The sequence below is a fragment of the Callospermophilus lateralis genome, chromosome 2 (assembly GCF_048772815.1).
Source record: "Callospermophilus lateralis isolate mCalLat2 chromosome 2, mCalLat2.hap1, whole genome shotgun sequence".
Taxonomy (NCBI): Eukaryota; Metazoa; Chordata; class Mammalia; order Rodentia; family Sciuridae; genus Callospermophilus; species Callospermophilus lateralis.
Window position 1 is genome coordinate 10038378 of NC_135306.1, and position 24615 is coordinate 10062992.

A 24615-nucleotide genomic window follows, 5' to 3' on the forward strand; every position below is an offset into this window, starting at 1 on the left:
GCTGAGACTAGATCCAGCTGAAGGAAGATAACATAGTTTCACTGGAGACCTTATTAAGATTAGATGAGAATTGATAAAACTGATCAGAGCTGGTTGGTCCAGAAAGGACCAACATGTGACTATTGTATATCAGTAGAAATCCTGGGTAAAGTGTTTTTTTTTTTTTGTTTGTTTGTTTGTTTTTTAGGGGAACCAAAAAAATAAATTTCTAGATTCTTAGGTTTTAGAGAATTTGGGTTCTAATGGGCCTGATCATGATATGGTATAGAGAGCACAGAAGCCTGTGGGAGCATAGAAGAGGGGCACAAAACTATTCTTGGAAGCCTGGGTTCATTTTTACTTTATTTGTTTGTTTATTTTTTGGGGGTACTGGGGATTGAGCCCAGGTGTGCTTTACACACTGAGTTACATCCCCAGTCCTTTTTTTTTTTCCTTTAAGAATTTAACCTTTATTTATTTGTTGTTGTTTATTTGTTTTTATGAGGTTCTGAGGATCGAACCTAGGGACTCACCTGTCCTAGGCCAGTGCTCTACCTCTGAGACACAACTCCAGCCCCATCCCCATCTCACTATGTTGCTAAATTGCTGAGGCTGGCATTGAGCTTATAATCTTCCTGTCTTAGCCTGCCAAGTCTCTGGGAATACAGGTATGTGCCACTGTACCTGCCTTCTGGTTCACTTTAAAAAAAATTTTTTTTTTAGACATTGATGGACTTTTATTTTATTAATTTATTTATATGCAGTGCTGATAATAGAACCCAAGTGCCTCACACATGCTAGACAAGCACTGTACCACTCAACCACAACCCCAGCTCTCTAGTCACTTTTATATCTCACATTGAAAACAATATAAAACTTGAGGGGCTGGGGTCGTGACTCAGTGGCAGAGTGCTTGCCTTGTACATGTGAGGCACTGGGTTTGATTCTTAGCACCACATAAAAATAAACAAATAAATAAAATAAAGATATTATGTCCATGTATAACTAAAAAATATTTAAAAAAAATATAAAACTTGAATTGCAGTGGTTTGGGTGAAATATTCTATCTTGCATTTAATTAAAATATTTAAATTTCAAACTTGTAGATTATTTTAATGTTTCTATGATCTTGAAAGCAGTTTTCCCTCCCTTTAGAAAAGCTAAGTTCTAATTTACTGTTTCTATGAGGCCTAACCCAAACTGTGTATAGCAGGGGCAAGATTTGATCTGATTTGATCTGAGTTCTGATCTTAGAGTGGTGATTAGAGGTGGGTTTAGTTGGAGAAGATAGCATGTGCAAAGGAATGGATACTGAAGAACATACTGAATTCAGGGAGCCTCAGTGTAATTCATTATGGATAAAGTGTACACTGTTGGTTGGGATGTGGTGAAAAGCAAGAAATAAAGTTGAAATGGTAGGCAGATTTTGAAGGACACACACACACACACACACACACACACACACAGAGTTATATCACCAGCCCTTTATCTTGAGACCTAGTCTCATTAAGTTGTTTAGGGCTTTGCTAAGTTCCTGAGGCTGGCATTGAATTTGCAATCCTCCTGTCTCAACTATAATGTGTGTGTGTGTGTGTGTGTGTGTGTGTTTGAATAGAATTATAGAATTTATCGCCTCTCACTTGTGGACTGCTCAATTTCAAAATATACTGAGTAACTAGGATCCAGTGCTCATTTGTCCTATACCACCATCCTCCAGTCAGATTAAATCAAAACGTTCCTTCTGGGTGTGATGGTGCATGCTTGTAATCCCAGCAATTTTGGGAGATTGAGATAGGAGGATGGACTCCCTGTTCCAAAATAAAACTTGAAAAGGGCTGAATGTAACTCAAGAAGTAGAGCATCCCTGGGTTCAATGCCCAGTACTGTGGTAATTAATAAATGAATACATATAAAACATTCCTTGAGTTAACACTGACTTCAATTTTTAAGATACATAATAAAGCATAGTTTAGCTATTGTTTCAGGCCTGAATTTGTTGATGGGCATGACCCATAGCCTTTATTTGTTTATATTTGGAAAAAGTTACTCAAAAGTTTTAACTGTTTCTCCTAGTAAAGTAGTTTTGTAGTTAAAAAAAAAAAAAAAAAAAATCAGTGACTCTAATCTGTCACTGTAGCCAGTCACAGTCTAAGGAGTCATTGATCTTTTTGTCAGATGCCTATTAGGAGAAGCTCGTCAATTGAACCTTCTCTTGTATTAAAGAGGGTTCCTTAACTTCAATGCATTCATTGATCAGTACATATACTCACCAAATCATAGCAGATAAACATGATGGCTATTTTTAATCCCCATTTCAGGAGGTAGGCTTAGGGTGGTTAATTAAACAGTGGCAAATCACACAGTGGCAAATCACACTGTAACTTCAGATATCTTGTGTGTACACTGAATTTATGATATTCTGGGAATGTATTTGTGTTTCTTGTTGGAAAGCAATTTAGGGTCCCAGCTAGAGACCATGGATTTGTGATAATATTTTCTAATATGTTTAATGTAGTGTATTCTGTGAAGCAGATGGCATTGCGGGGGATATTTTATATGCTTATTGGGATTAGGTGTCTGCTTTCTACTGAATAACTGATACTTTTTGCCTTTGAGTTGAACCTACCTGAAGAAGTCCATTTGGGATTATGTCTAGCAGTGGTTTGCATCCTTTTAGGAACAAACAAATAATTTTGCTAGCTAGATCTGGTTGCTGAAGTCTGGGTAGATTCTGCTTGGGAATGGTAACCAAATCTGCCCATTGCACTGATTTAGAAATGTGTGGTTTGTAGGTAGAATTATGTTGTTTTCTATAAAAATCAGAGATATTTTTAGCTGATTGTCTCAGGATGAGATGGTGGAAATGTGGACATCAGTTCCATAATTAGAACATTTTGTGACTCTTGAAGAAATTTATTTTGGGTAAATATAGAGACCTTTCCTCAGGGAGTAGCAAACATCTTGAATCATCACATCAAATAGTTTTAAAGCTGAAAATATAAAAACAGGTTTTAAGGATTAGAGCAGTTACCTAAGGTGACATTATTAGGGTTCCATTCAATGTCATGAATGGCTCAGTAGTTGCCCTTTTATGATGAACACTTTGTCCCCACAGTCACAGCATCAAATTGAATGGATCCCTAGGAATTAGTTAGCAGTAGCTCACATATGTTGAGCTCTGTAAGTATTGCAAAGTCTTTACATGCACTATCTCATTTAATCCTTTTAATACCCGTATGAGATAACTGCTGTTGTCAATCTCAGTTTATGGGAAGGATAGGGTCAATCTGCCTTGGATCATATGGACGTGGGAGTGGAAGTCTCCATAGAAAAATTAGGGTGCCATTAACAGAAGGAGGGAATGATTGCTAGGCAGATTAAAGCAATAGATGTTATTATTATCAATAATGAGCATTATTAGTATTTTTTGTTTTTATTTTTGAGTTACCTTCTCTTTGTAATCAGTCTAGTTGCTTTGAGTTCAGAATGCTTCAGAAGGAACATTAAGCTTTGTCCTTTATTGATATTTCTAATATAGATGTTTTATTTAGGGTTGGAGAGATATAGCTCAGTTGGTAGGGTGCTTATCTTAAATCCACAAGGGTTCAATCCCCAACATCACAAAAAAATGAAAGAAAAAAAATTACTATGACATAGATGTTTTATTTAATGTCTATAATGTGAGGCCCATAGTAGGCAGTGACTTGCCTCAGGTCATATAACTAAAAGTGGCTGGAGTTAATCTGTGGGGGGGTGGTATCTGTCTTTTCCATTGTCCTTTCATGCCTTCCCGTGATATCACTCTGTTTTTAGGTCAGTTATAGATTAGGAGAATGTGAATTCTCTGTTTCAATTCTGGCAGGATATTGAGTATTCGGTGAACGTGTAAATGATGAGTTAGTTATTTTCTCATTGCCAGGTACTGTGTCCAAATGTTTATCCTTCCCAAACTTGAATACATAAATTGAAATTCTTTTTTTTTTTTTTAAATTTTGGTTGTAGATGGACACAATGCCTTTATTTTATTTATTTATTTTTATGTGGTACTGAGGATTGAACCCAGTGTCTCACACATGCTAGGCAAGCACTCTACCACTGAGCTACAACCCCCGTTCCCTCTTTTTTTTTTTTTTTTTTTTTTTTTTTAAGTGCTGAGATTGAATTTGGTCATGTGCTCTACTATTGAGGTACATCTCCAGTTCCTGAATAAATCAATAGATGATAGACACCATGTTTTCATTTTGTACTGAGCCGGCTTTTCAAATTATAAAGGCAGGACCTGGGACAGGGATCCTGTCATGATGTCATTAACCCAATCTAGTTTATAGTATTTTGTTATAGCAGCCTTTGTGGACTAAGATACCTGGAATCTCCCCAGGGATCTTCAAATTTCCATTATTTGTATGTAGAGAGACTTTAAAATGGCTCTGAGATGAGCTTTCCCAGCCTTCTCAGCTGTTCTCAGCAGCTTTAGAACTTTGGAGTTTCACATTCAGTCTCCTTTTTCAGGCCTTCCATACACTGTCCAGGCTGCCTCATTCTTTGCCACTCAGATATACCTCTAGCTTAAACAGTGCACTTACTATGGAAGAATTGCTTCCGTGTATATATATGGGTCAAATTTTCAGCATCTGTGAAAATTTTAAATAAAATTATTTTGTTTGATATTTGTTAGAAGCTCTTATTTCTCTCTTTGGGAGAGGTTTTTTTTTTTTTTTTAAGTAGAACATTACAGGTCTGAAATGAAGTGTAATTTTCCTATGTGTTTTTATTCTAACAGACATTGGCATGCTTACTCATAATTACTTGTGCTACTGCTTATTTGAGCTCCTACTGTGTGATAAGTTGTGCTTAGCATTTTATATTGCTGTTTCCCTAATCTTCCTTGCAACTGTGTAGTAAGTGCTGTTTTCTCCATTCTGAATTTTCCCCCTACTTTGATAATAGTTCATATTTGAAGTTAGCTTACAATAATTCACGGATCATAATCTTTTTTTCCTGTTCTTTCTCTTCAGGTTTCTGTCAGGATGAGTTGTCAGAGCTTGATCCAGGCACTAGTAAGTTCCAATTGTTACCCAATGTTTGTTGGTAAGGAAAGGATGTGTGTGTATGCTTTTAAATGTATAACTTAATATGTCATTGATAAACCTTCTATAGTTTGACTCTCAATTTGTAATTATGGGAATGACATTCTGTATTTTCTAATGATGACTTTTCTTTTCCATATATATATATTTTTAAAATATTTATTATTTATTTTAGGTGTAGTTGGACACAACACAATGCTTTCTATGAAATGAATAGATCCTGGCTATCCATATATTGTTTGATAGCTAGGATCTATTCATTTCATAGAAAGTTGGTTTGCTTCAAGTTTCTACTTAACACTAATCTTGTTCTGTTCCTCATCCTCCTATGACACTGGCAACAACAGTAAAAATGTATGCATTCTTATGTGCACATCTCAACCATATATCACAACTCAGCTCTTTTCTAAAATATTGACTAGTTTTGACAGTTTATTTCAAAGAAAGATTATTTGTCATTTAAAAATTTATAATTGATAACTTTGTACCAGTTTAATTTGTAAAGCATTTGCATCTACATTCTTCAGGTTAAGGTTTAAGAGTGACCATTTCAAGATCTAATTAAATGATGATCAAAAATAATCATTTTTCATGCTACCAAAATGTACCACACAGTATTTTGATAGTCCTGGGATATGGTATATAATTGTTAGAAATAAACACGAGAAAATCCACTGTGTATGGATATTTTGCTATATGAGAAAAGGTTAAATGATGATTTAGAGTAAGACTTGAGATGTCTAGAGTTATTTCTGGTGCTAGAACTTTTTAAAGGTAATGGGGTCATTTGTCACCAGTCTGCTCTTAAGGTAAGTGATAAAGTGAACCTTATACCATCCTGGCTATACCAGCTCTGAGAGTATTTGGACTTTTCATATTTTCCCACGTACCTTTGTAGTATAAATATCCATGTTTGTTCAACTATTCTGAAACAAAATAAATCCGGTGGTACGTATCAAACAACAGGAAACAAAATTTGTCTTTTTGGAAGTCATAAAGTTCAGAATCCTTATTTTTTAAATTTTTTTTTTGGTGAGGGGGCAGTACTGGGGATTGAACCTAGTGAACCTTCACACATGCTATCTAAGCATTTTATAACTGAGTTACATTCCAAGCCCTTTTAAATTTATTTTGAGATAGGATCTTGATAAGTTGCCTAGGCTGGCTTTGAATTTGTGTTCTTTCTGCCTCAGCCTCCCAAGAAGCTGGAAAATATAGGCATGTGTCATGGTGCCTAGCTCAGTATTAGTTCTGTAATAGGTCATATATCCCCAGTATACCAGTAACTGTGGGTATTCTTTCTGTCCTTCTCTTTCGAATAGCCTTAATAGGAGGAGGAAAAGGTAAATTCAGTTATTTTCTTGAGTCATTGTCCTTTCCTAGAAGAATTTTTGAGTGCTAGGAAGGATTTTGAGATACTATGTGATATTTCAGAAAATCATATATAAAACATACTAAATAAACTGAAAATTCATTTTATTAAACATTGTGTGTTCTCTTTGCTTCAGGCCCCTTTCTAGGCTCAAGGGTTATACAAATGATGAGCTCCTGCCCTCATCTTTTGACAGTCTTATGAAATATTTGAGAAGAGACTTTTCAAACCTTGAATTTAGGACATAGTACCTAAATTTATTTTCATTTTATGCACCTAAGAGCAACTGAAAGTAGCTCCTGCTATTTTCTGAGAAAGACCCTTGATCTCATAAAGATTATTGTTGAATTATTCTGCTTTCTGAGCCCAAGCATTTTTTTTTTTTTTTGGTTCATTTAACATTTCTGTTTACAATTCCCAGCTAAATATGCTGATTTATAGACCTCTCCATTCCATGAGAAGGATATAATTTTATATATCAATTTAGAATGAAAGTCACTAAAAGTATCACTTTAAAAAAGTACTTAGTATATGTGGGTGGTATTCTCAGTAATTTTTATCTTGGTGAAATTAGTATTTTTATTCTTTCTCTTTGAAGAAACACATAAAGATCTTATTAACAATAAACAGGCAAAAATAAAATTTTATTGTCTTGGGGTACAATTAGGCATGCATTTTTTACGGGGGTGGGGGGTACCAGGAATTGAACCCAGATGTGCTTAACCTCTGAGCCACATCCCCAGCCCGTTTTAATATTTATTTTAATATTTTATTTAGAGACCGGGTCTCACTGAGTTGCTTAGGGCCTCGCTAAGCTAAATTGCTCAGGTTGGCTTTGATCTCGTGATCCTCTTGCCTCAACCTCCTGAGCTGTTAAGATTACAGGCACGCACCACTGTGCCTAGCTTGACATGCTTACCTTGTGAAGTTACAGGAAGCCTCAAAACTGAAATGGGCTGTGTATGTTGTATTAAATTGATTATGGTTTTAGATACTGCAAATTCTATAGATTTGGACTGGGAAGGAATAACATTTGCTAATACCTCATGACTTTCGCACATTAGATTGAGAATAATAGGGATTTTTTTGTTGTTGTTGTATCTTTGGAATTTGGAGGCCTCATTTTCTACCCCCTTTCCAAATTCCTGGTAGGGAAGCCTGTTCACACTTGCCTATTTTGTAATAGGAAATATTTTTGCTGCTGATTTCCAGTTGTGCTTGGCAGTGGTTATACATGGAGATCTGGGATAACACTTTGTATGTGTTGAAACAAGTACTAACTTGGTCCAATTCAAGTGTGTGTGTGTGTGTGTGTATAATTTTTTTTTAAACCTTTTCTGTAGTTGAGCAGATGGAAAGCTGTGTTTGGAATATGGGCAGCTGTTCACACTCTGGCTGCTTTCCTACGATTCCTGGGCTTCCTGGAGTCCAATGTTATGGCACAGGTTCAGGCTAAGTTCATTTCTACAAGAAATGTCCCTATACCGTGTCCATTAGCATAAGCTAGGGACAAGGGCAGTCAAAGGTCAAGAGAAGTTCAAAACAGCATAACCTTTCTGTGCTTCTGTTTCCAAATAACCCCCAGTCTGGCTTGCTCCCCCAGTTTTTTCCTCAGCCATCATGTTTACCGTGTAGTTGTAAAACTCAAGAGAACAAGGACTGACTTGATACAAGGGAAGTTAAAGAATAGAAGTCATTGTTACTTAAAACAGGAGAAATAATTGATTTATGTTTGGAGGCCAATTAAGTTATAAAACAGGAACAGTAAAGTGACCTGTGACTTCACAACAGCTCCTGTTCTGATTTCTGTTCCACAGACAAGGGGCTCCCCAATAAAGACTGTCAGCTTTTTAGGCTAAATTATTAATTCCTTTCATGCCTCTCTCAGGGATTGTAAACAGCACATAATACAGGGAAACAATTGGTACTGTTCACTTATTGGGCAGATAGAGGGTCAAAGGGTAAATAGTTGGATTAGCAACAGCTGTCTTTCCAGTCTCTAGTCAAACTTTTGTTTTATTATATATATCAGCAAAGTTATTCCCTAATTTTTTTAATTGTGTGCAATGAAATCCATTTCTCTTCTTGCAGTATCCTAAAATGATTACACAGAGAGTAGACACTGGACAAAATTGAAAATTCTTATTTTAGTTCAACTTCCAAAGTTAAAGATGAACATTCTTTTTGAAATGTGTTATGTTGTCTGATGTTCACAGGATACTATCCTAAGGAAAGCAACCACTTGACGTTAGCTAGGATCTTTTTAACTGTTCTTTTGCCAACTGGTTGAGGACTTTAGTGCAGTTTAATTAAAGGAAAGAAATTGCCTTTGTAGAATAATATATGTTCTTTCTGGAAACACTAAAAGTAAAATGTAAGCATCCTTAATCCCACCACCTAGAGGTAACCAGTATTTCTCATCTGACAGTATGTCCTTCCAGTTTGTATATGAGCTCATCTTTTTCATAATTAAGAATCATACTATAAGTTTTGTATCCTGTTTGTTTTTCCACTTAGGAGACCACTGTCTGAAGTCTTGAAACATTTTTTTCACAAATATTTTTAATGGCAGGATAATTTTTCATTGAAACTGAATAGCTTTACCATGATGTACTTACCATTTTCCATTCTTGGGTATTTAAATTGTTTCTCCTTTTTCGGACATTATATGTAATGCCATAGTGAACAGTTTGTTTCAGAGTTTTTCACCTGCATTTCAAATGAGTGCTTTAGCTTTTTATATAAGCAAAAACTTCTGAATTAGGATCATGAACTATGGCTCAAGATTACTTGGATTCAATGTGGCTTTAATATTTATTAACTCTGCATTCTTGGTTATGTTATTTAATTTCTCTGTGTCTTGGTTTTTTTAATCTATACAATGGGGACAGTAAAAGTTTATTTTATTAGGGCTTTAGTATAGATTAAATGAAGTAATATATGTAAAGGGTTTGGAACAATTCTTGGCAAATGGTAAAGACTATTAAGCATATGCTATTCTAAGCTATGTAGTATAGTGTTGAAATTCTCAGTCTGTAGTAATGGGCTATTGCAACTGCATTTTATTCAGTTAAACTAGTCTGTATTCCAGTTATTGGCAGGTATAAATTACTGTTTCAAGTAAATAGTTCAGTCATAGGAACAGAGCCCATGCACTTTTAACCATTTTGGCGAAGGTTTTTCTTTAGTATCTGGTTAGTTGTTACAGGGTAGTGGTAGATAACTTTCCAAATGCCCATCTGCAAACCCATTTTATCTTTAGGAGATTAAAGAAGTTAACTCTCTACTTGGCTGGCTAGCTGGCTTGCTTATTTATTTATTCATCCATTCATTCTGGGGATTGAACCTAGGATGCTTTACCACTGAGCTACATCCTCAGCTCTTTTTTATTTTGAGACAGGGTCTTGTTAAGTTGCTGAGGCTGGTCTTGAACTTTCAGTCCTCCTGCTTTAGCCTCCCAATTCACTGACACAGGCATGGATCACTGCATATTTAAAAGAAGTACTCAGATTATGTATTTTCTCTTTGGTTAATAGCAAAGTGTAATAGAAGTATGCTGAGGAAAGGATTTGTACAATTAAAAATCTGACTGTTACCATTTAAAAAAACACTATATATTTGGGATCCTTGCTGATCAAGACTTTAAAAAGCAAAATATATTCTAATAAAGAACCTAGATAAATAAGCCTTTTGAAAGACATGTGGGGATGTAGCTTAGTGATAGAGTGATTGCCTAGCATGTGCGAGGCCCTGGGTTCAATCCCCAGCACTGCCAAAGAAAAAAGAGACTTGAAAGTTTAATCATTGCCCTTTTTTGCTGTACCAAGCAAGGATGGTGATAGTGGAATAAATGAGTAAAATTTAATAAACAAAACAAAACAACAACAACAACAACAACAACAAAACAGGCTCATATTAAGATAGCCTGTCACCACCAACTTGCTCACTTTGCATTCAACTGTCAAGTATGTTGGGATCCCAAGGAGATTCTTTTGTATTCATACATTCAAGTATAGTGTACCCATAGGTACTAGCTAGAATTCCTGAATTCTGTCCCATGTCCTATTGGGTGTATTCATAGTTATCAAACTGCTACAATTTTTGGCTTCAGCAAGTAGTTCATGTAGATTCAAGTATTGTTGTAGAGAATGAACTTAAGACTGAATGTTAGATATCAAAGAGGAAAAGGGAATTACCATTTATTGGGTAGAATTTATGTGCCAGGTACTTTGCATATGTTCAGTAGTTGTGAGAAGGGTTAATACCTAAGAAGCTATCTAATTTCAGGTTCAGTTTTTTAGTACCTGTCCATTTAACACAGTTACTGTTATTTTTTTCCCTCCCTAATTTGTATGCCAAACTGCAGTTCCTACCCTCAAGGGACTGGTTTAATCAGGAAGGACAACACAAAAGTTGATATGGCTTTTGCTACAGAGTAGTAAAAGTATTACACATATAATACTTAACATGAGTTTCTTCATTAAGCGCTCATAAAACCTGTTTAAAAAGACACTATCCTGGGCTGAGGTTGTGACTCAGTGGTGGAGCACTTAACTAGCAAGTGTGAGGCACTGGGTTTGAGTCTCAGTACCACATATAAATAAATAAAAGGTATTGTGTCCATCTACAACTAAAAATATTTAAAAAGAAAAAGAAAAAAAACCCCACTATTTTACCAGATGAGAGTTGTGAGACCTAAACAGGTTTTTAAATGTCTGTAGTTCTCTTGTTGATTGTGACAAATCTCAGATGCCAATGGTGGAAGACTTTAAGGCAGTATAATGATTTCTAATATATATAGTCGGGCTTTTTTATGTTTTAAAAACTAGCATTTTATTTATTTTTATGTGATGCTGAGGCTCGAACCCAGTGCCTTGCATGTTCTGGGCGAGCACTCTACAGCTAAGCCACAACCCCAGCCCCATACAGTGGGGCTTTTATGTACAGAAGAATAATTCAGGTTATTTTATTTTCAAAGTAACATTTGAGTCAGACATGGTGGCATAAGCCTGTAATCTCAGTGACTTGGGAGACTGAGGCAAGAGGAGCTCAAGTTCTAAGTCAGCCTCAGCAACTTAGGCTCTGTCTCCAAAAATGAAAAAGTCTGGGTCTGTAGCTCATTGGTTAAGCACCCCTTGGTTTAATCCCTAGTGTCCCTGCCCCCCAAAAAGTATCATTTAGGCATCTTTTGCATATTAGGATGATTTTGGATATGAAGTGGAATAATTCACTATGCAATAGATCCCAAAGAAATATCTTTTCTGGCTCAGGTGCAGTATTATTTCATGAGTTATCAGACAGATTCTTTCCTGAAGATAAATTCACAAATATGCCTTATTTCTCCTCTTTTTGTCTCCCTTTCTCCATAGCATTTATAACAGTTCAGTAGCCTGGTTCTAAAACTTCACCTGAATCTGCTGCATTGTTGCTAGATCAAGTCTCCCGAATGTGTCCTTTGCTGGGGAGTTCCTGTCTGATAAGGATTCTTTTGAACAGGGTGGGGGCAGTATGAGACCAAGAGCTTGAGCTGAACTCTCATCCCCTTAACCTCTGCCCCTATATCAGAGTTTATACTGACTTGGTAGGGACTCTGTATGGAGCCAAGAGTTCAGCACTTGTTTACAATTGATGGAAAGATAGTTGTATTCAAAGGCGGTTGTTGGGTCCTTGGATAGTCATGGATGTCTGCCACTATCTCTGGTGGGTGCAGGGAATGCTTGAACATCTAAGACTGGAGATTTGTAATGGATGACTAAGAAGGAATGAAAAGAAACTCTGATGCTAGATAGGTTGTAGCAGTTGTTTTTTCTGTGGGAGCAAAAAAGAGAGAGATCAGAGAGTCTTATAAACCTTTATTTCATAAACAAAAAAAGCTGAAATTGGTTGCTTAGATTGAAAATTTCTTGTGTTGGGCAAATATATCAGTAGTGGAAGGATACCCTAGATCAAAGCTACCCTTTTCCAAATTATGCATAGTTTTATAAATCAGCATTTTCTTAAAAAAATCTTGTGGTGCTCTAAGTAAGCTGAGAGTACAGCAATGTAGTCCTTATGAATTTTTTTCCCCCTTTAAGTTTCTGGGGGATCAAATTCATGGCCTCATTCATACCAGGCAAGTGCTCTACCACTGAGTTATACCTTACCCCTCACAGGTTAGTCTTTACATGATTTTTCTGGGTACACTGTAGCTTCTGTACCTGAAGTAGTTTTGTAAATGAATATGAAAGAAAAGATAAGCTTCTTTCTTGGAAGATTGTTAATAGTCAGTGTGAACCAAAATTGAACATACTTTTTGGTAAACAAAGGAAAAGATAAACCATAGAATATTAAGATTCAAAATGAGAATATGGTGTTATAACCTTTTCTTCTGTCAGCACAAAATTCAACATGCTGAGTATGGTCTGCCCTATAGATAGATTTTTGTCTCACTTGCAGGATGTTTATTTTTAGTTTTTATTTATTTTTAGATTTTTATTTTAGTTGTTGGACACAATACCTTTATTTTATTTATTTATTGGTGCTGAAGATTGAACCCAATGCCTTACACGTGCAAGGCAAGCGCACTACCACTGAGCTTAATAGTCAGCATATCCTCTTCCAGACTAAAACTTGTCCTCCACGCTATTTAATTACTCCTCTATTAAACTATCACACATCCCCAGCCCAGGATATTTAAATGAAAGCATGTTAGTTGTCAAAACTTGCAGGGATTTTATAAAAATTTAGATTTCTGGTTTTCTTTATATATTGAAGATCAAATTTTGAGCTTGGATTTCTATGTGGAATCCATTGCTGAAACAGAGTGGTGTAATGTCTGTCCTCTTTAGATAAGCATGCACTCTCAGGTTTGTCACAGACCCATGTGGCATCCTGAAGTTTCCTGCTAGTTGTCCACAGACATTTAAGTGTATAACACCTATGTTAAAGAATGAAAAATTTTAGGGCTGATGAGAGTTTAGGAAAATGGAAACTCTTATAAGTATAATCTAATAATATCTATCAAAACTGATATTGTGCATGTTACTTGTGCAGTTAACAGTTTAAAATATAAAAATAAAAAATTTAAAATTACAAATTTAGCAGTTTATTCTAGAAATTAATCCTAAAGAAATGGTAGTTATATTCAACAGATATTTCTTTCAGCATTTATAGTAGTAAAAATATTTGGAAACAACTCAAAAGTTAAATAGGGGAGTAATTAAATAGTGTGGAGGACAAGTTTTAGTCTGGAAGAGGATATGCTGAACTGTTAACAGTGGTATCTTTAGAAAAATAGGATTACAGGGAAACTATCTTTGTAATTTCATTTTTAAAAAAGAATTATTAAGAAAAAATACATATTTTTAAAAAACCTTTAATTTTCATTTCATGTGCCAAGTTTTCAAGGCACTTCTCTCTGCCAAATTGAGCCACTCAGGCTCTAGCTTCTTACTTAGAGTGCAGGTTTTACATTCAGAGTTATCTTTTTTTTCTTGTACTGAGGATTGAACCCAGTAGTGCTTTACTATTGAGCCACATCCTCAGCCCTTTCTATTTTTTATTTTGAGACAGGGTCTCACTAAGTTGCTTAGGGCCTTGCTAAATTGCTGAGGCTGGCTTTGAACTCTTGATCCTCCTGTCTCAGTCTCCATTGCCTCAGTCTCCAGAGTCAAGGATTACAGGCATGTGCCACCACACTCAGCACAGAGTTCTCTTATGAAGTTGCTCTAAGGAATGGATATCAGTGTCCTCAAGTAGCAGAAAGTATCTTGAAATCCAAGAACAGAGTGTAAACCTAGAGTAGCATTTTAGGCTTCTTTTTGTAGCTCTACCTCTTCCACTTACCAATCAAGCCATCAGATTTGCTAAGCCAGGAGGATTGAGATAGTACTGTCAAGAATGAAGGGGGCTTCTCAGTAACTTCCTATATGAATTTGGCTGTCCTGACAGTTACAGGGTTAATTGCTGAAAGTAACTCTACTGGATTGTGACCCCACTGGAACACCTGGTGTGTGGGACAGTGGAAAAACATGAGTGAAAGTTTGCATCCTGGTATAACTGCTTCTTTGCTGAGTAACCATAGCAACCTCTATTTTTTCATCCCTAAAACAGTAATAATCTCTGTTAGGGGTTGTTTTAAAAAACAAATAAGATAATATATATTAATTACCCAGCATTTAGCTGCTATAGTCATCCCTGCATCTTTTTTCTTCACTTAAATAGAGAACAGAAATTTGTAGCTTTTTTAAACATTTAATGATCATTTACTGTATGCTTACATTATTAAAACATCTCATTTACCCTTCCTGGCAGCTCTGTGAGGTTATTCTCTTGTTTTCTCCATTTTACAGATGAGGAAACTGACAGTTTAACACTTGGCCAAGGTCACACAGCTGGTAAGTGGCAGAGCTGAACTCTGTGTGATCCCAAAGCCTGGGTCCTTTTTATCTTTTTTTAAAAAAAGTTGAGGTATAGATTTACAATCAATGAAACACAGATCTAAAGTATAAAATTGAATCAATTTTCACAAATGTGTGTACCTTGTAACCCACGTTCGATCGAGGTAAGAACATTTACACCCCTTCAGAAAATTCCATTATGTTTTTTCCAAGTTGACCCCCAACTCTCTATCCCAAAAAGTAAATACTTCTGATTTTTGTCATGTTAGATTGTTTTTGCCTGTTCTAAAATATTACATGCATAGAATCAAACAAAACTTGCTCTTTTGTGCTTTTATTTTTGAGACTTAATCCGTGTTGCAGGGGTATTAATAGTTTTTTGTTTTTGTTTTTTAAACTGTTGTGTGGTATTCCATTGACTGTGTCACAATTTATCTGTTCATCTGTTTATATCTGGGCTGTTTCTAGTTTTCAGCTTCAAATTTATTTCAACAAATAAATTGGTTATAAAATTTTTGTACAAGATTTTTATGGATGTATATTTTTATTTCTCTTAGACATACTTTAGGGATTGTTTGGTTACATGGTAGGTGTTTTTTTTTTTTCTTTTTTCTTGTTTTGGGGATTGAATCCAGGAGTGCTTTGACACTAAGCCACATCCTCAGCCCTTTTTATTTTAAGACAGAGTCTTGGTAAATTGCTTAGTGCCTCACTAAATTAATGAGGCTGACCTCAAACTTGTTTTATCCTCTGGAGTGCACCTAGTTGTATGTAAACCTTTATGTGAAATTGTCAAACAGTTTTCCAAAATGTTTATACGTTTTACAGTTCCAATAATATATGAGTTCCAGTTGCAGATATTTGCAAGCATCTGGTATTGTTAGTCTTTTTAATTTTAGTAATTTTAGTGAGCATTTTTATAAAGGGATTGATGTGGTTTTAATTTTCATTTCCTCAGTGATTAATTGTGTTGGTCACTTTTTAATGTATTTACTGGTTATTCATTTATTATCTTTTTGGTGTCTTTTCAAGTTTTTGACCATTAAAAAAATTGTGTTTTTTAAAATTCATTTATTGAGTTCTAGGTGTTTTTATTCTGGATACAAGTCCATCATCAGAGATGTGTTTTGTGAATATTTTCTATTAATCTGTGGCTTTCCTTTTAACATGTTTTATAGTGAGCTGAACAGTTAGGGTTTTATGAAATCCAGCTTATGATTAATGTTTTCTGTGTCTTTCCTAAGAAATCTTGGCCTAACCTGAGGTTGCAAAGATATTCTATGTTTCTTCCAGAAATTTTATGGTTTTATGGTTCCAGAAATCTATCTTAAATTAATTTTTTTGTGTCTTATTAGATAGAAATCAAAATCTTGGGTCTGGGGTTGTGGCTCAGTGGTAGAGCGCTTGCCTAGCACTTGTTGAGGCACTGTGTTCAATCCTCAACACCACATAAAAATGAAATAAAAATATTGTGTCCACTTACAACTAAAAAATAAATATTAAAAAAAATCAAAATCTTTTTTATGTGAATAAAAATAAAGACTGTCTTAATATTTTGATGCTTTTGTTGAAAATAAATTTTGAGTCTACTTAAATAGACGTTATATCTCTTTCATTAATCTTTTTATCTTCTTACAAATACCATTTTGAGTTGCTTACTGTAGCTTCTTTATAATCTTGAAATCAGATAGTGTTAGTTTTCTAACTCCATTCTTGTTTCCAAAGCATTTTGACCTAGCTTTTCTTCTTTTTGTTCTTTTTCTTTTGTTTGTTTCCATATAAGTTTAGAATCAGCTTAACATTTTTTTTTTTTAAACACAAAACAGCTTGCTAAGTTTTTGATTGAATAACATTGACTCTATCAATTTGGGTAAGAATTTTCATCTTAATAGCAGTGAGTTTTTCCTCTGTTTTTCCACTTATTTAGGTCGTCTTTATTTTTTCTCACTAATGTTTTAAAAAGTTTAGTGTTGATCCTGTATATCTTCCTTTAAACTTATCCCTAGTTTGTTTTTTAATATTACAATAAATCATATTGTTTTTAAAATTTATTTTCCAACTGTTTTTTTCTAGTGTATAGAAATGCTATTGGTTTTTGTGTGTTGAGTTTATATCCTATGACATTGTTAAATTTGTTTACTAGCTCTTCTAACTTTTAAGAAATAAACTCATTGGGACTTGTATATCTTGCGATGTGTACTTCTGTGAATAAAGACAGTTTTATGTCTTCATTTTTGATGTTCATGACTTTTATTTTTCCTAATTTATTGCATTGGCTAAGATTTCCAGTACAGTGGTTGATAGAAGTGATGAGAATGACATTCTTACCTTGTTCTCAATCTTGAGGGGAAAGAATTCAATTTCACTATTAAGTATGATGTTAACTCTATAGGATTTTCTTTTATTTTTAAAACTGTGGTAAAATACACATAACATTTATACCATGTTAACTATTTTCAAGTGTGCAGTTCTGTGGCATTGAATACATTCATATAAATTGTGCAGTCATCACCAATGTCCATACACAGAATTCTTCTCATCTTGCAAAACTGTAACTTGGTACCCATTAATAGTAAATACCTGGGCTGGGGGTTTAGCTCAGTGGTAGGGCATTTCCTAGCACACGTGTGATACTGGGTTCGATCCTTAGTACCACATAAAAATAAATAAAATAAAGGTATTGTGTTCATCTACAACTAAAAAGAATTGTAAATACCCATTCCTCTCAGGTTTTTCAAATGTACAAATAAAAATAAATGTCCGTATATTGAGGGCTTTTGCCTAGGCTCCCTAACTCATTGGCTTATATGTCTGTCATTATGTCAGAACCACTGTTTTGATTACTGTAGCTTTGTAGCAAGTTTTTGTTTTCTGCCTCTATGAATTTGACTACTCTGGGTATCCCATATAAATACAGTCATGTAGTATTTGTCCTTTGTGCTTACTTCAGTTAGCATAATGTCTTCAAGGTTTATCAATATTGTATATCAGTAGTGTTAGAATTTAATTTTTAAGGCTGAATAATAATATCATCTCTATATACCCCATTTTGTTTATTCATTCACCCATCATTGGTGGACATTTTGTGTTTCTTCCAACTTTTGGCTGCTATGAATAATCCTGCTCTGAACATGGGTTTACATGGATGTAACTCTTTTGAGTCCTTACTGTAAATTCTTTTGGGTCTAGACCCAGAAGTAGACTTGCTGGACCATGTAGTAATTGTATTTTCAATTTTTGAGGAAGTGCTATACTGTTTACCTGCTAGCTTCACCATTTTTATATTCCTACCAGTAGTGCCCAAGTGTATTAGTTTCTCCACATCCTTATCAATACTTTCTGTGTTTTTTTTTTTTCAAAGAGAGAGTGAGAGAGGGAGAGAGAGAGAGAGAGAATTTTAATATTTATTTTTCAGTTATCGGCGGGCACAACATCTTTGTTTGTATGTGGTGCTGAGGATCGAACCCGGGCAGCACGCATGCCAAGCCAGCGCGCTACCGCTTGAGCCACATCCCCAGCCCCTTTCTGTGTTTTTGATGTACATTTTTAAAAAAATATTTATTTTTTTGTTTTGAGGTGGACATAATATCTTTATTTAATTTCATGTGGTGCTGAGGATCGAACCCAGTGCCCCGAGCATGCCAGGGCAGCGCGATACCACTTGAGCCACATCCTCAGCCCCTTGATGTACATTTTAATGATTAATGATGTTGATCTTTTCATGTGCTTATTGGCCATTTGTATATCTTGTTTGGAGAAATGTCAATCTAGTTTTTTGTCTGTTTTTAAAATTAGATTCCCTAGGGGGTGTTCTTTCAGTATTTCTGGTTATTAACCCTTTATCTATCAGATATATGATTTACAAATATTTTTTTCCCATCCTACAGGTTGTCGTTTTGCCTTGTTGGTTGTTTGATCCACAGGAGTTTAAATTTTTTCTTGTTTTGTTTGTTTTTGGTGTTGGAGATCAAACTCAGGGCCTGAATGTTAAGCAACATATTCTACTACCGAGCCTAGCCTTGGAGTGTTTTTGTTTGATGTACGATTATTTTTTTTCTTTTGCTACCTGTCCTTTTTGTATCATAGCTAAGAAACCATTGCCAAATCCAATGCCATGGAACTTTTTTTTTTTTTTTAAGTTTTTTAGTTTGGACTTTTGTATTTTAAGTCTTTGATGTGGAACTAATTTTAGCTTATGGTATAAGATAAGGTTCAACTTCATTCTTTTACATGGAATATAGTTTTCCTAGATTTATATGTTAGGAAGATTGTTCTTTCCTCATTGAATAAGGAAACATTGTCAAAATTCATTTGGCCTGGCTCAGCATGTGCAAGGCTATGGGTTAAAACTCCCAGCAACCCCCAGCTCTCAACCCCTTGCCCAATTATTTGTCCATATATATGAGTGTTTCTTCCCTGGCTCTCTGTTCCATTGACTTTATGTCAGTATTACATGTATCAATTACTGTAGCTTTGTAAATAAGTTTTTTTTTTTTTTAAATGCTCTTCCCCACACCCCCCATACTAGGGATTGAATCAGGGGCCTCATACATGCCAGGCAAGTGCTCTGATATTGAGCTACACCTGTATCCTGTTGTAGATGATCTTTATCAGCTTGAGAGCTTTTATCATGAATATTTATAAAACTTTTCAACTTTTGATATTCCCGCATCTTGATATTTAGATTGTTAATGTGAATTATACTAATTGAATTTTGAAAGTTGAACCAGCTTTATTTATAATCATCTAGTCGTGCTATATTATAATTTTCATATCTTACTGAATTCAATTTAATAGTGTTTTATTATGGATTTTTATGATCATGTTCCTAAAAGCCAAAGCCTATGTCTTAACCTCACCACCACACTGTCTCCAAGATTTTTCATTGACTTGTTATTCTAGGTACATTTCCTCTTGTCTAAATCTGCATTAGTTTTTTTTTTTTTTTTTTTTTGTATAATCTTAAACCACCCAAGTGTATTTCTAGATAGGTGTAAGCTTTCCTTCTACTTTAAATTTGAAGTCCTATCCCGTGGTTTGTTCTGTAAGCAAAAAGATGAGAAGTTGGTGCATTGGTGTGTATTCCCACTTAGAATCCACTAGGTGGCAACAGGGCCTAACTGAAGAGCAAAGAGTGAGGACTTGGACTGAAAAAGAGCAGAAGACAATATTTGGAAAACTCAAAATTAAGCAGAACAAAAAAGAAAATTTTCTGTAAAGTAGTACTTATAGCCTTCAAAATTTGAGAGAATGAAGTTATACTTTATTTCATTCTAAGAGCATGTAAAAATACATGGGAATCCATTTTGCCATCTTTTTTCCTTTGCCTCTCAAATGTCAAAATCTTGGCTTACTCAGTAAATATCTAGTCATTTTTCTCTGAATATTTGAGTAAGGGAGAGGCAAGATGGAAGGGTAAGGTGATAGAGCAGAGAAGGACATGTTTTTTCCAAGAGTCATTTACTGAGTGTGGCACACATCTTTAATCCTATCTATCCTGGAGGCTGAGGCAGGAGGATTACAGGAGACTGCAGGAAGAGGCATTAATGGCCCCATCATGTTCCCGGGATCTTAGCCTCCATTCTTTTGGAGTCCATTTATGAATGTGTAGTCTCAGATGTGGAATTTTCTTATAAAAATGGAAGTGGGAGAACAAAGATTTTCCTGGAAAAAGAATTAAGATAATGGTGGAGGAAGAAGATGTGAAGTTCCAGGAAGCTATGGGTAGGATTTATGGGGCTGTGACAAGCAAAAGAAAGGGGTAACATTTCTAATGCTAATCTGAGGTAATTAAGAATAGGAAAGACAACTAGACTGAAAGCAGTGTGAGCTGGCAAGGTAGGCCAGCTTGTTTAGTATGACATTGAGGCCTGCTGTTTTTTTAGTATGACAATGATGCTGACTTTGGCATATTAATGATCTCATTACCTACTTAACTGGCATGGTCCTGATTTGTAATTGAAAATAACTCATTGGTAATAAACTATTATCTACAAATACATTTGTAGTAACAATGATGTATGTAATTTGGCAACTGAAGTTCATATATGAAGTTCATATTTGAAACATGACATATACCTGTCACCATCTAGTTACTGGAAAATTATAAAATAAGGAAAGTGTTGATGCAATCCCTTTCATCATACACAACATGTATCACAGTAAATTGAAAATGCTGCTTCTGAATGAATATATAAGTGAAGATTATAAAATCTTAGTAAATATGTGGTATATATAAATCTGTTTTCTCTTATTCTTTCCTAGCAATTGAAAACTACTAATTCCCTCTATAGTGATAGTGGAGTTCTGAGAACTGTAATATTTCTCATTGATTTTATGTGTGTATTCACAGAAGGATCTTTGCAACTTGCTACCCATTTTGTGGCATCCAGGTTTAGTAGAAACACCAGAGTGTTTTGTTAGCTGAGTGTGGCACACACCTTTAATCCTAGCTAACCTGGAGGCTGAGGCAGAAGGATTACAAGCTTGAGGCCAGCCTGGGAAACTTAGTGAGGCCCTCTCTTAAAACAGCAACAAAAAAAAAATAAAAGTAAAAAGGGCTGGGGATATAGCTCAGTGGTACAGTGCCCCCTGGGTTCAATTACAGGTACCAAGAAAAAAAGAAAAAAGGAAGTTTTATTGATGATTCAATAGAGAAATTATTAAGAAAGAACAAAATGGAAGTTCTGAAGTTGAAATATAAATGAGAAACTAAGGAGGAACCAGCAGCAGATTTGAATTGACACAGGAAAGAATGGTTGAACTTGTAGTAGATTTGTCAATCCAGATTATCAAATATAAAGAACAGAGAAAAATGATTGATGAAAAAGAACAGATTTTATGTGAGATCTGTGTGATAACATCAAGTATATGTGTAATGAGAATCATAGGAGATGAATGAGAGAAAGAGGTAGAAACATGTAAGAAGAAATAATGGCCCCTGAATGTGATGATAAACATTAATCTGTAGATCCAAGAAACTTGACAAACTCTAAATAAGCTTCAAATTGTTGGAAGACAGCACAAACAGAAGACCTTGAATGTAGCAAGAAAGAATTTATTATGTATCAGAAACTGTGATAGAATTTGTGTTGACTTCTCATCCAAAATAATGGAAGCTGGCAGTGGGATAGCATATTCAAGGTATGGAAAGAAAAATTTGTCAACCAAGAATTCTGTATGCAGCAGAACTATTCAAAAAAGAGTACAAACATTCTCATATAAAAAGACTTTGTTAGTGGACTTGCCTTAATTTCCTTAAAGGAAATTCTTCAGGATAAAAGGAAGTCATATCAGATTAACTCAAGTCCATAAGAAATGAGGAACACTAGAAATAGTAAATATGTGGTATATATATAAATCTGTTTTCTCTTTTAATTTCAAAAGAAGATATAAAATTGTATAAAGCAAGGATTATAACACTGCCTTCTTGAGTTTATATCTTCTATGTGAGAATAATAGAAAGGGAGGGGGACAGGAGACATTGGAGAAAGTTTCTGTATTTCCTAGAATTAAGTTAGAAGTAGATTGTCATAGGTGAAAATGCATGTTGTGATGCCTAAAGTAAATGACAAAACATGTAGTAAAGAAATCTCAAAGGGATTAAAATGGAATACTAAAAATATTTTGCACAAAAGGAAATAGTAAAGGAGAAAGAGAGGCTTAAAAATATTGGGACAAAGCCAGAAAAATGGCATATATAAGTCCTACATATCAATAATTTTGTTAAATGTGAATGGATGACGGCTGGGATTGTGGCTTAGTAGTAGAGTGCTTGCCTAGCATGTATGAGGCAACATCTTTAAAAAAAAAAAAAAAAAAAGTGAATAGATACACTATTCAGTTAGCCTGGGTAGAAATCCAAATTTAGACTGTCAATAATAGACATACCTTATTTTCAAAGACATGATTGAAAATGAAAAGGTGAGTAGAGTGAGATTGTGCAAATAGTAACCACAGGAGAGCTGGAGTGACTTTATTAATATTAGAGTTTAAGATAAAAAACATTACTAAAGACGAACTTTTCATAATGATAAGAGTCCACCAAAATACACAAAGCAAAAACTGATAGAAATTAAAGGAGAAATAGCCAATTTAACAAAAATATTTGAAAATTTCACTGTCCCACTCTTAATAATGATAAAATAATTACACAAAAATTTAACAAAAATATAAAATACTTCATCAGCACTATCAAACAATTTGACACTTGTGTTGAGTACTATATGCAGAATACATGTTCAGGTTACATGGGACAGTCTTTAAGAATGTTCTGACAGGCTAAGGACATAGCTCAGTGGTAGTGAACTTGCCTACCATTCTCAAGGACTTGGGTATGATCTCTATCACGGCCACCCCCACCCTCAGGAAAAAAAAGGCAAGGGGAAAAAAATGTAGGTCATAAAATAAGTCAATTATTTTCAGAGCAAAACCATACAGGGTATATTCTGTGACCACAATGGAATTAGAGATTTTTAACAGAAATCTATGATATTCCCAGATATTAGAAATTAAATAGCACATTCACAACTTAGGATCAAAGCAGAAATTCCAAGGCAAATTTTAAAACACTTTTAATTAAATGAAAAGTCAACAGATATATGAAATGTAGCTAAAGCTTTGCTTAGAAGATTAATGCCTCCCATACTGCTTTCATAATTTCCTGTAGTAGAAAGCAGTGAAATAGATGGTGCAAAACAATAGTTTAGAGAATGTTAACTAGAAGTTGTTTCTCTAAAAAGATCAAAGAAATTAACAACCAACCACCTACCTACACTGACCAAGACAGTAAAAAGGACAGATTTATAAAAATCAGGAGTAAAAGAAGTCACTACTGCCCCATAGAAATTTAAAAGGACTACAGTCAAGGGGATGTCATGAACAACTTTATTTTAACAAATTAGACAACATATGAAATGGACAAATTCCTAGAAAGAAAGATTATCAAAAGTGATGGAGGAGGAAATAGAAAATAGGAACAGTCATAAAAATGAATTAAATTTTCTAGAAATGGAAGCCAAGTCCCAGGTGGATTCATTGATGAATTCTATCAAACATTTAAAAGAAACAATAATAGTAACCTTTCACAAACTCATTAAGAAAATAGAAGAAAAGGGAACACTTTTCAGCTCATTAATTTAATGAGTGTAACATATCCCTTATAAACTCAGGCAGAAAATGTTTAAGAAAATATTAGCACACCAAATTCAGCAACATGATAAATATATAATGGATTATATACCAAATATATATTGATTACTTGAAACTTATTTCAGGAGTGCAAGCTTGAATTAACACATAAAAATTAATATACCAATTGTCACCAGATGTTACCTTAAAATATAAGATATGGGATTGGGTGTGTGGCTCAGTGGAGTAATGCTTGCCTAGTATGCACAAGCCCCTGAGCTCCATCTCTAGCACTGCAAAGAGGAAACAAACTACCACCAACAAAAAACCCAAAACAAAACAAAAGGCAGGCAGGTGGTAAATATTTTAGACTTTTGGCCTATATAGTCTCTGTTGGAACTACTCAGCCCTGTTTGTTTACTACCATATGTAAAAAAAAAAAAAAAAAAATTGATGTGGCCATATTCCAGAAAAACTGTATTTATGAAAATAAGATAGTTTGGGCTTGGAATGTGACTCAGTGTTAGAGCACTTGCCTAGCAAATGTGAGGCCCTGGGTTCAGTCCCTAGCACCATAACAAACAAACACCGCCCCCATCCCCGGAAAAAAAAATCCATAATAGATAACTGGCCCACAGGTCATGGTTTGCTTTATTAATAAAGGTTAAAA

General features: G+C 34.8%; 1 protein-coding gene across 4 annotated transcripts in view; it reads left to right on the top strand.

Annotated features, from left to right (window-relative positions):
* Nr6a1 (nuclear receptor subfamily 6 group A member 1) overlaps window positions 1-24615 on the top strand; it is a 216632-nt gene that overhangs the window by 36755 nt on the left and 155262 nt on the right. For 2 of the 4 annotated variants that reach the window (XM_076845495.2, XM_076845496.2), the window contains exons 2-3: window positions 4995-5036; window positions 14769-14813. In XM_076845495.2, coding sequence (XP_076701610.2) covers window positions 4995-5036; window positions 14769-14813 — 87 coding nt within the window. The remainder of the gene's footprint in view (window positions 1-4994; window positions 5037-14768; window positions 14814-24615) is intronic. The other 2 variants (XM_076845497.2, XM_076845498.2) reach the window with 1 other exon arrangement.